At 47.2% G+C, this 12499-nt stretch overlaps 1 protein-coding gene across 23 annotated transcripts in view; it reads right to left on the reverse strand.

The window, feature by feature from the left end:
• The window catches only part of MAGI1 (membrane associated guanylate kinase, WW and PDZ domain containing 1), a 353601-nt gene extending 349172 nt beyond the window's left edge, over positions 1–4429 (reverse strand). For 8 of the 23 annotated variants that reach the window (XM_069865466.1, XM_069865465.1, XM_069865467.1 and 5 more), the window contains exon 1: positions 4053–4426. In XM_069865466.1, the coding sequence (XP_069721567.1) occupies positions 4053–4332 (280 nt within the window). In that variant the 5' untranslated portion in view covers positions 4333–4426. Of the gene's footprint in view, positions 1–4052 lie in introns of all 23 variants that reach the window. The other 15 variants (XM_069865457.1, XM_069865452.1, XM_069865447.1 and 12 more) reach the window with 5 other exon arrangements.
• Between the last annotated feature and the right edge of the window lie 8070 nt (positions 4430–12499).

The raw sequence follows: 12499 nt of genomic DNA on the forward strand, positions 1-12499 counted from the left end.
CTTCACTGGCCCAACAGAGGCAGCTGCCTGCACATTAAAACGGACTCAAGTGCCGCTACAACTCAGGGAGGCACCTATGGATCAGCGCTCACTTTCGGTCTCTGCAATGCCAGCCACCTGCATAACCTACCTAGTGTGAGATGTTCAGTGTCACCCACTAATAAAGTGACACTGCTTCCCTGTGTTTGCTGAACTACTGCATGCACAAAAATTTACAAATGCATCAACTTTTTTTTTTTAAAGTTCTAAACAAAATTAATTAATTAATAAACTCAGCAACTCTGTCACACGCCCCCTCAGGAAAGTAAAAGGAAAAGCTCCAAACACCTGCCCATGCAAACTTCTTGAAAGAAGCTGGGTTTGTTCACATTAGTACATGTAAGTGATTTCAACATTTCACAGCTAGCTTGCATAGCAAATGCCAGCTTGACATTGAAGCATTGAGTCACTGCACCGTGTTTCAGAATTTATCTTAGGGTCAAGTTAATGTTTGAAAAGAAACAAATGCAGCTGATAGCGCTGGGTAAACAGTGACCGTTTCTGTTTGGGATCACGCCTGCTCCTGTTTGCCCCATGCAGGACTGAAAAAATCCCCACCCCACAACTTCTCCTGACTGTGGGATCATCACAGCTGCAAAGTATTATAAAAATTATTAACCGAATAAAGTGAGCTCAACACCTCCTGGTTTCAAAGCAATTGGTCATTCAGACCTTGAGATCCTGAGACTTTTTAGGGAAGCAAAGCATTGAACTGAGAACTGAAAAACAATTTAAAAATAAGCTCACAAACACATTAACTTTGAGAGTTTCCCAAGCATCTGACTTTGTATGATTTGGCACAGGTCATCTACCAAGGAGCTAAAAAAATAGAAGGCCGCAATCAGATGTGCCTCTCACTGAGGGAAAAAGTAAATCCAGCTACCTTGCCTTAAAAAAACACTCTCACCTTTTTATAGATGCAGCCTTAATTCTTCCCTTTTTAAGGAACAGCATGATAGACTTTTGTTCTGCTGGACTCTGTAGACCGAGATACATAAGAAACAATGTGCCTGATTTTACTACTGATTTACTCAAGTGAGCTATACATTATCAATTTATCCACGCGAGCTATTTTGAACAATGTTAAGTGTATTCAAGGAAGCTACAAATATTCACAAAACAGCTGAGAAAGCTTTGTGTTAAGGCAATGCCAGCTTTACACAAGAATATGTGACCATTGCTCATACAACTCAGTCAATTAATCCTATACTCTCAGACTGAGTAATAATAAAAATACATTTATTAACTCCACCAGAGTGAATTGCCAATTTCATCAGAATTCAGGCACAGATGTAAGATGGAAACAGTCAGTCATAAAAGCATTACATGTTAACTGAGGTTTTTTCACACATTTGACAGTTCTGAAAGTTACTAAGATAGATGGTAGCAGATTCCTCCTCTCTCTCCTCAAAAACCAGCCAACTATAGCAGTGCATTCTTTTCTCAAACATAATACCAAAAAGGGGTGCATATGGGAAAAAGAAAGGGAAAGGTTTGTTAAAGTTCTTCAGCTTCCCTCACTCTTTCTCATGAGGTAAGCAACGGACCGGGAAATCCCATATGAGCAGTATTTAATACTGCTATTCCAGTTAAGCAGATTCATACAGGTTCTCTCTTTTTGTTCTTGGTGGGAACCTACTCAAACTTACAACTCACAAAAGCAAGAAAAATATCTGGTGTGGGGACCTGTAAATCCCTAGCTGAACGGCAAAGCCTGTGCCCAGCCTGTTCCACCTATGTTTCACATCCCATTCCCTTGTCCTCCACTAAATGCAAAGTCGGAACAGTTATTTTCTCTGTTCACGCTTGCAGATGACTGACTTATCTATAGTAAATTTCCTGTTTTACCAGCCTTGTAAATGACATACAACATAGACAAGGCAATACAATGTATACATTTCCACGCTAATATTGTCCTACCATTTCAACACCAGTCGAATAGGCACTAAGAACTGGGAAGAGGAAGAGAATTATAATAAAAAATGTGTTTATAATCCTATCTTCACACTCCTTCACTGTCTCCTCTAGTGCCACACACCTCCTGTTGAATGACAGTTGCCATCCCCATAATGAGATTTTTAATCAACATAGAAGTAAAGCATTTTAATTAAAACACTTTCTTTTTTATGCTTATGATCTTGATCCACGAGGGAGTTCTCTGCTCTGCTCAGAACAGTGTGGATGCCAGGCTATCACTGACAGGCACAGGGTAATCCTTTCCAGACCACAAAAATATTCAATGATTTTTTTTTTTTAAAAAAAAAAAACCAACATATTTCTACTTTACATTCCTGTCTAATAAAGCATTTTAAAAAAATAAAAAGATGGGGAGGAAAAGTGGGAGTGCAGAAACTACAATCCCACAGTAATCAGGGGCTTGGTTCATCCTCTGGATGAGTATGGTCCAAGGTTCAAGTAACCTGCTCTGACTCCAGGTGGAGTTTTAAACCTTTTTCTCCCAGTTGCTAGGTAAACCCAAACAGTATGCTAAAACTCATCTCTCTGCCTCTTCTTCTAACCATATCCTGGAGCTGAGACACATTTACCACTAAATTCTGTCATTTCTCACACACACAGGACACGTTTCTATTCAGACTAACTAGTGTTTCCAAAACAACAAAAAGTTTAATCACAAATTACTTGGGGTTTTGTTTGTTTGGAGTTTTTCCTTTATTTACCAACACCAATCACATTGCAACATCAGAAGGTGTATTTTAACACTTCTGTTAAAACAATCACTAGGAAAAAAAAAAAAAAAAACCAAAAACCAAGCAAACACAAACCTGCCTAATTTCCTCATTCTTTTCTCCACACTTTTCTTCCCCTCACGCCTGGGCAGAGAAACCAGCAGGCTCAGTTTCCCTCCCCACTTCCCAGTGAAGCCAAGACTACACAGAAGGGAAAACACACATTTGTTTAAAGAAAATTAGTTTTGTTGGCAGTTGGACACTACTTGTTGGAATATTTCTGTCGCCTCTTGGAAAAGCCTGTCAAGTGGCTGAGCAGCATCACCGGGGCAGGGTTGAGCTGATCCTGCCCCAGGAAGGGAAGCAGGTGGCTGAGGGGGATTCTCAAAGTCTCAGCCAGCACTGTGACCCGCTCCAGCACTAGGGGTGTGAAGGATGGTTGTGAAACAGGTGCCAGCAGCCCCCCAGTTCAGCTCTGCGGCAACACTAGGGACAAGACTTGAGGTGACAGTCCCACCAGCCAGCCATAAATTTCACCTGCACGGACCAACACTGAAAAAAAAAAAAAAGAAAAAAAAAAAACAAAGCCTCTTGCACCACTAGGCAGAGCAAAACCTTCAACTTTGGGGTGCACTGTGGATGACAAACTTTCTCCTACAGCATCTCTTGGGCGATTCAAGCAGAACTTCCCTTTCTCTGTCCCCTTGGAGCTTATTCCATGGGGATCTCCCACCCCACGCACCCCTGGGTGCTCATCTGAGGGTTTGCTCATCCTGCGCCTCCAACCAACCTCAGCACGACATCTGAGTCCTGCCCTGGAAATCACCCCCTGAGCCAGGCCTGGAGCGCTAACCTGTTGCGTGTACACGGATATAAAGTGGTTTTTTTCTTCCTTTTTAATCTCGCACGGGAGAACTCTTCCTCTTCCCCAGGAAAATGGGAGAGTTGCGCTGGGCGCAGGTGAAAGCGCACGGGGAGGGGGGAGCACGGATGTGCAAACCAGGGGAAAAATAAAAGCAAATCCGAGCCAGAGAAGGTAAAACTGTCCCGGCTGGAGGGTCACGGCTCCTCCTTTCCCGAGGCAGGCAGGCGGCAACCCCACTTTTCGAACTCCGAACGATGCTGCCGGAGGAGAGCGCCTCTCCCAGCGGCAGGTCCCGAGCTCAGCCCCGGGCACGGGGCTCCCCCTGCTCGCCAGAAACCTGCTGGGGAGCCCCGGGGCGAGCCGGGTGGCCCAGGCGGCCGCGGCGAGGATGCGCGCATCGCCCTCCGAGGGGCTAACGCTCGCCCAGCCCCCCCGCGGAGCCCCCCGCCCCCGGCTCGCACCTGGTCGCACGGCTTTGACCACGATGGGCTCCTCGCAGGCTCGGATGACTTCGAGCACGTCGTAGCGCGGCAGCCCGGAGACGCGGACCCCCTGCACCTCCAGCAGCAGGTCGCCCTCGCTCAGCGCCGCCTCGCCCTCCGCCGCGCCCGCGTACGGGAACTCGCCGTGCTCCGCTCCGCCGAGCAGGGAGAAGCCCAGCCGCCCGCCGGGCCCGCGGCGGAGCGAGCAGAGCCGCACCCGGCTGGACCAGTGGCTCCTCTTCGGCATCCCCCGCGACATCGCGCCGCGCGGAGCCCCCGCGGGGGGCAGCGCCTCACGGACCGCGCCGCCGCCGCCGGACCCTCAGCCCAGCCCCGGCGCGCATGGTCTCCTTAGAGCGAATTTTTCAAAACAAACTGAACAAAGCGCTTAAAAAAAAAAAAAACAAAAACAAAAAAAATAAAAAAATCAAAAACAAACAAACAAGAAAAAACAACAGAGAAAAAGCCAAATCCGCCCTGCGCGGCGCCTTTAAGGCGCTACAAAGCCCCGTTTGTTTTGTTGCGCCCGGGTCGGTCCCGCTCCGCCGCTCGCTCCGCGCCGCCAGCGCAGGCGCCTTGGCCCGTCCCGCCCCCGCCCCGCGCCGCCCCGCGCCCGCCCCGCCGGGGATGGGGACGGGGGGCAGGGACCGCGGGGCTGCCCCCGCCTGCTGGAGGTCGTCCCCCCGAGATGCTCGGGTCTCGGGGGAAGGAAGGGAATCCTTTTCCTTCCCGGGAGGATTTATAAGATTTTCCAAGCTGTACCCGCGTCCGTCTCCCAACAATAACTTTCCCAAAGCGGTTGGGAAGCGCCCACGGGTCTCCCCCTGCAGATGCTCGTGTCTCGGGAGAAGAGAAATGGAAATCCCTTCCTTTCCCTGAAGGATTTCTAGGATGTTCCAAGCTGTACCAGTCCCCGCATCCATCTCCCACCGATAACTTTTCCAAAGGGATTGGGAAGCAGTCACAGACCTTCCCCCACTTGGAGAAGTTGATCCCCTGGAGATGCTCGTGTCTCAGGAGAAGAGAAATGGAAATCGTTTCCTTTCCCTGAAGGGTTTCTAGGATTTTCCAAGATTCAGCCCTCTGGAATCGCTGCTCACCTGTGTTTGCCCTGCACCAGTCCTATGCCCCACGTCCAGCTCCCATCAGCAACTTCTCCGAGGGGCAGGAAAGTGCCCACGGGTCTTCCCCTGACTTGGAGAAGTTGATCCCCTGGAGATGCTTGTGCTTCAGGAGAAGAGGGAAGGGAATACTTTCCTTTCCCTGAAGGTTTTCTAGGATTTTCCAAGCTGTACCAGTCTCTGCGTGCCCCGCATCCATCTCCCACCAATAACTTTTTCAAGGCATTGGGATCAAGCCACGGATCTTGCCCCAGTTGCAGAATTTGATCCCCCAGAGATGCTCATTTCTCAGGAGGAATGGAAATCCTTTCCCTTCCCTGAAGGATTTCTAGGATGTTCCAAGCTTCAATCCCCTACAATCACTGCTCATCTGTGTTTGCCCTGTACCAGTCCTATGCCCTGTGTCCAACTCCCACCAATAACTTTTCCAAAGTGGTTGGGCAGCACCCACGGGCCTTCCCCTGGTTGGAGAAGTTGATCCCCTGGAGATGCTTGTGTCTCAGGAGAAGAGGGATGGGAATCCTTTTGCTTTCCCAGAAGGATTTCTAGGATTTTCCAAGCTTCAACCCTTTGGAATCACTGCTCACTTGTGCTTTCCAGGGGGTTGTTACAGGAGAGAGAGCGATGAGGCAGAAATCTTGAGGAAAAACTTGCAGGAATCTGTCACTAAAATGGTATAAAATCCTTTGCACAAGACTGAGATGAAGTCGTGCTTGTACCCAGAATTCTCTACTTTTCAGTTTTATAATGCTTGAATTTGCATTGTTAATAATGTTCCCACATCTAATTTTCCCTGGGGAATTTAGAAGCCGGACAGACCTATAGCAAGGAATAGGGACACACATCCCTTTGTTTGCCCTTGGCCACAAACTGTTCAAAGTTACCCAGAACCAGTACAAAACTCAAAAAGGGAAAATAACTAAGAGTGCATGTACCAGCTGTCCCTTCCAGGTCATGCTCCGTGCTTCCAAACCTGAAAGCCAGGCCTCATTTTGAACAGTCTTATGCATGACCGAACCCCTTCCAGCAAGGAATTCAGTTGTCAGATGTGTGCGTGCCCTATTTTGCTGCTGATCGGGACTGAGAAGTGACACAAGGAAACAAAGAGCCTGGTTTCTCTCCCTGCGCAGCCCCAACGTGCGCTGTGCTGGTACAGCCTGCAGAGTTTTGCTGCTGTCCGTGTCGCTCTCTCATCTCACATCTTTCACGCCATGCGTGTACCGAAATGATCTGTGACGCAGGAGAGCTGGCAGGCTCAGGGAGCCCGTGTGTGATAGCTGGGGATGGAGCTCAGCCTAATGTTCTCTTGTGCTGGCTGAGCTGATCAGCCAGGCTTAACTCACAGACTTCAAAAGCAGGATGTCAGGGGTACTTTCCCTTACATCTGTCCTAGAGGAAGTAGGGCAGCCTGTCCATCCCCACACCCTGCATCCACATTGCTCCTTTCCCCCAGCCGAGATCTCTCATAGGGCTATTTCAGAAAACCCCCTGACTGCAGGCGCTGCTCTGCAGCTGCAGAAGCTGCAGTCTCCAGCCCAAGTGGCACAGCCACCTCGAGGCAAGGGAAGGGGAAAGCTTTGTCCAGTGTCACGCAGCACAGCAGTGAGTCAGCTCTATCCCCTGTGCTTGGGCACCTCTGACCAGGTCTCCCTGGGAAGCTGTCAGGATTGCCAGTCCTGGGTACCAAGAGCAAATGCAGAAGTGGACTCAAGACGTTCAAATTACCTGCTGTGCCTTAGCCCTTGTTTTCTTCCATCTCTCTAAGAGGCTTCTTTGCTGTTGGAACTTTAATACTTAACTTTCACGCCTAAAGCTGTGCTGATCACCCGTGTTTGAGCAGCAATAACTGCCTTATGTCTGCTTTCACTGGCTCTGTAAGCAGCTACTCATTTTGTCACTTTTAGGATCACGACATGCTTTTTCCTGCACCTTGACCAGTAAAAACTGGATCTGTGATCCCCCAGGATGTAAATGTTCAGGAGGGCCACTGACCTTGAAAAGCAGCAGCATGGCAAGCAGGGAAGGGTTTATTCTCATCTGCCTGCCAGCTGAGAGTGGTGATACACGTGTGAGTTCACAGCGCAAGGAGACTCTTGTTCACAGCTGAGAGCTGGGTGTGACGTATTTTCATCACAGTCATTTTGCGGGATGTGTTATGTGACAGCCCTGCTCAGCTAAAATTCATCTGGGATCCATGTGAGCATCACATGAGCTGGGGTAGCCTTGAATAGATCTTACAGAATCACTCATGCCTCATGGAAAAATTTTGGAAAAACACTCTTTATAAAAACAATGTTGCTGGCAAGATTTATGAGACGGCAGATTTCTGAGAGCCATTTTCTGTTTGCTCACAAACTAATGCAAGCATGAGCTGTTCATGTTGTAAGCCTAATGATGTACTCATGTCTGGACCACTGTGCTCCCAGAATTGTTCTTGCTGGTATTTAACAAACCCCGTAAACCTCAGCCAGAACTTTCTCTCGATTTTAAGACTTTCACTTCAGTTTTCCTCCATGACCAACTTTCTACTGTTTTATCTCCTAGATGCATCCAGTAAGGACTAGTTGGTAAAGTCATTAGCGAGGACAGTCCCAGATCCTGGTAGCCAGCGTCACTTGTAGAAGCTCAAATAGAGCCAAGATTTTTTGTAGTCCTTATTCCCAGCTGCCCAGCACTTTACTGCTACAAAATGATGATTTGAGGGCATAGCTGCTCCAGCCACCTCTGTTAAATGTGGCCCTTGGTCAGCCTTTAAGGGCACCAAGCCCATGATGGAGGCTGCTCCTGCCCAGATGAGTCCCTGATACCAGCCCAATAGAAACCAGGTCATTACACCATACAAAAACCTCTTAGCATTTCAGCAGCACAGCGCAGCCTCCCTCCCAGGGGACAGTGGTCCTGCCTTTCCAGGGAACCGATTCAATGATTAACAGACCACCTTTGCCTCTAACAACTGCAGTTCTAATAACAATGCATTCCTTTTTGCAAGGGTATCTGAGGACTTTATGAACATTAATTAATGAAGTTTCACAGGGCACCTAGGGAGCAGCTGAACATTAACATGAGGCTCTAGCATATCCCCCATCCAAGCAAGGCTCATGGCAGTCACCCTGCCTTACCTGCAGCCTCTGGTCCGGCATCATCTCACACGGGACAGCAGGCTCTTAACAGCTCACAGCCCACAACACCACTATAAAACCTGATTTGGGCTGGCTCAGAGCTTTAAGCAGAGCCCATTTCCCTTGCTCTTTTGCCTACTGTTGCTGCGGCTTGGTTGCTTGTCTGTCAGCAGCCTCTGATCTGTTGGGATAAGTGGACTGGTGCTTTCTTCCTCCTTCAGAAGGCGTTTGGGCCCCACAGCAAATGCACAACAACAGCTAAAATGGTTCTTTCAAACAGGATATCGACCCACAGTCTTGGTCTCATAAGCATCTCTGAAATTTCATGCTGTGTCCTGGATTTTAAAATGGGTCAAAGCTCCCCCTAGCACCAAATAATTCTTTCAGATTTCATACTAAACCTAGAGAAAACCACAGTTTTACTTGTTTCAGGATGAAAAACTGTGTCTCTGAGAACATTGTGGGTTTATGAGATTTCAGAGCCATACAATCCCACCAAAGACTGTAAAAAAAGATGACAATGATTAAGACTACAAACAAAAGTACAGATTATTTAATACAGCAGAATCTATTCTTAACTTCCAGCTAAACCCCAAACCCTCAATACTTTGACATCACAGGCCTTGAGGCTTTGAAAGCCTGCATCTGTGGATCTTGGGAGAAAAAGAGATATTAAACAAAGTCCAGCCTTTCAGACACTGAGGTTTCCTGTTGGTCTACTGAGGCTACCAGCTACATGGCAGGAAAGCCATATATTGCTCTATTTCCCAAACAGGAATTGCTGTACATAGTAATCACACCCAACTTTCATCAGAGAATAATTTTTTGTGTGGCATCCAGGGTTTCTGGACAAGCTGGTGCTGCTTTCTGGTAGCAAGGAGGAGCCAGGCTGATGCTGCTTTGAGCCCTGACTCTGGCAAACATTTCAACCAATGACTCAAATCCAGATTCCAATTGAACCCTATATTTGTAGGAAAGCTCCCAAGTGTCAGGATGCAAGCAGTTCTGGTTAGAGCCACAGACCAACCAACATGGACATGTACTTCCTAACATCCTTGTCAGAGCTGGGCCAACAAGCTCCATCCCATAGGCAGCACCTTGCATGGGACATTTCCAGCATCCCAGTGCAGGGAGCCTGGATCCCACAGCTCACTCACTGGAGTGATCTGTGACCAGTAGATCCTAAGGAGAGAAAGGCAACTCACCTCTTACTGGGATCCCCTGTGTCACCTTCCTCTACAATTTATTTCAATAATATCATGCACAGTGCAATATAAAGCTGAAGATCAATCTCATAATCATATTAAGACACTCCAGGGTGTATTTTATAGGGCCATTAATGTACTTCTTGGGTGGTTAAAGTCACCCACAGCATAAATTAATAGCTCCATAAAGCATACTCTGTCATATCCTATGGCTTAAATAACACACAACAGGCTGAGTATATTGGGATGTTATTGGGTGGAAGCACAAGGGCACAGAGCGACTGCGCTGCAGCAGGTACACCCTCCCAGGAATGCTGGCCTCAAAGTGACAGTGCAAAACCCACAGGCATTTTAATAAATGAGATTCTGAAAAAAATCCAACTCTATAAACTGAAGCTCTGATCAAGTTTCATCAGCATTTGTGCTCCTGATTTTAGTCATCTCTTTCAAGCATATCTTCCCTCCAGAAGCCGTTGCTGTTCCAGGATATGATTCCTGTGGGTGCGGCTTTTTTGGCAAGGAGAGGGAGCCAGGCTGGTCCCAGCCCTGGAAAGCTCTTCAGAAGTTCAGAGTGGAGCGGAGAGGGCACAGCCTGTTGGTTAGAGCAGGGATCAGATTGGCTTTGCAAGAGAAGTTGAGCCTGCTATATGTTTAAACTTTCATCTTTTGGGGCAGATTTCATGGGAATGGAGGTCTGGTACAAAAGGAGCACTTCCAGCTGAAAAATAAAAATCTAGAAGAAAGAAAACAAACAAGAAAAGAAGAAAAGTCTTGACTTTTCTAGTCTTTCCTGACTATGATCTAGTCACAGAAGGAGCAAGTTCCTGCCCTTAGTCTGCTAGACATTAAGTCACATTCTTCCCTAGGAATTTTTCTTCTGCTATTTTAGTGGCCCCACATGTGTTACCAGGGACTTTTCAGTAGACAATAGCTCTGGTCTGATAAGATAAGCTATCCCAATTCATCTGTCTCAGCTGATAAACATCCCCCCTTTCTGCTTCTGCTGCTCAACAAAGAAAAGGCTTCATTTGTGCTGAGAGCTTAGCTGAGCTGCCCAAGGCACCGATACCCCCTTAAATTCACTTCAGACCCAAGAGTCTCATTCTCTCCTCCTTTTTACCCTTCTACTTCTCTCTGCAGATACTCAGAGCCACGCTGCATACACAAACTCACCAGCCTCTCTAATGTAGATGCCTTTCCTTGTCCTTCCCCTGCTTTCTACGCAGTACCACCTCCCATACCATTCTCTGTATCTCATCTATTTTCTCTGTGTATCTTCAACACATAAAACTTGCTATTCATTCCCCCTAAAATCCTGAAAACTAGCAGGAGACAGCTAAATCAAGTAAGGCTTCTGCTGTAAGTCTTTATGGCACCATAAAGAAGAGGCAAAATCGGGACCTTTCAGAGATGCTGTGTGTTGAGTAAGTCGATAGTCCCTTGTGATGGATGTGTATTCGCGTCTGATGGCTTAAGCACAGAAAAAAAGCTGGAAGAAAAAGCTTGGAAAAACTCACCTCTTGGTTCAAACAGCTCTTGTGGAGCTAATTAAAGGTGTCAGTCTCATGATTTGATTTGAAAATAAAACTAGCCACAAAGGCTCAGCTTCCCAAAATTAAACTGCCCATGGGATTGAACCAGTGCAGCATCTTGTCCACCAGCTCCACTATGCAGATTTTCTTCTCAAAAGTGAGACATTTAAACACAGAATATTATTAGCAAATCTCTCTACAGATTAAACAGCAGTAGAAACTCTAATCCGGAAACTCTTCCCATCCAGTAGAAACTCTAATCAGGGAAAAGACTTCTATGACAGAAGAAAAATTTTCTCAACTACCTCCTGTAAGGTTATAAGAAATATATGAATAAGTATCATTATGGCACAATGATGGGACAAGCTGAGGTTTTGGGAAGGAGTTCCTCTGTTGCAGTATCGATGAGCTCTTTCTCCAACAGTGAGGAGTAGGTGGGAGGTCCCTCTTTAGGTCATAATTATAATTCTAGCAAAAGCCACAACAGATGAGGCAGCAGCACACAGCACGGCCCCGATCCTGCTGCCATCTAGGAACTGGCTTTACTTTGCTCATGAGAATAATTTACAGGCATCAGACAAGCCACATGTGTAAGGCTGAGCACACACAGAAATGTTCTCAGAAGCAGAGCCAATTAACACACCACAAGATATCACTCGGTGATTTGGAAGATATACAAACCCTGTCTTGCTTTTTGAAGCACCGAAGCAGAAGAATTCCTGTCCGTGTCTGATGCTGTATCTTCATAGAAATGTCCCTGACAAAACTTGCTGCTCACCGGTCCTGCAAGAGGATCTTCATGCTAAAGAATCATCTACTGTGCATATGCACTTGGTCCAACAAAAGCAGCATCTTGGATACGAGGCGCTACCCCTGCAGTGCCATACCCCCTATGGAAAGATTAGGATCATCATTACTATTTATATATAATAACAGCCAGAAGCCTTGGCTCGGATAAATGGCTCCCAGGGTTAACTCAGCCAAACATAAAGGGAGATGCTCCTTTTCTCCAAGCAGCTCCAAAGAGGGGTTTGGGGCCTGGGAGCAGGTCAGCGGCAGTTGGGATTAGGATTCCTGACTCCCTGCCTGGCGTCCTAATATTAGCTTGCATTGTCTCCCAGACTGTCTCATCATTCTTTCACATGAACCGCAAGCCCGAATTAGCATGTCTCGCTGCATAATCTGCCAGCCCATCCTGTGCGCTAAATTAGTCGGGGACTGAGCAAACATCATGGGAACAGCTCTTGTATAGCGTATGTGGGCTAAGTTATTCCTACAGCATTGTTTGCTCTCTATTTTCCTAGCATCATCACAGAAGTATGACGGGCCAGATCCTGGAGCTGTCGGCTACGTGCTCGTTCATCCTCCAGCCTGGCGTTGCTCTCCAGCACGGTGCAGAGATGAAAGCCGGCTCAGCGGTGGCTCTGCTGGGAGCCAGCTTTGGGAAGA

This window comes from Phaenicophaeus curvirostris, chromosome 11, assembly GCF_032191515.1.
Source record: "Phaenicophaeus curvirostris isolate KB17595 chromosome 11, BPBGC_Pcur_1.0, whole genome shotgun sequence".
In the NCBI taxonomy this organism is placed as follows: domain Eukaryota; kingdom Metazoa; phylum Chordata; class Aves; order Cuculiformes; family Cuculidae; genus Phaenicophaeus; species Phaenicophaeus curvirostris.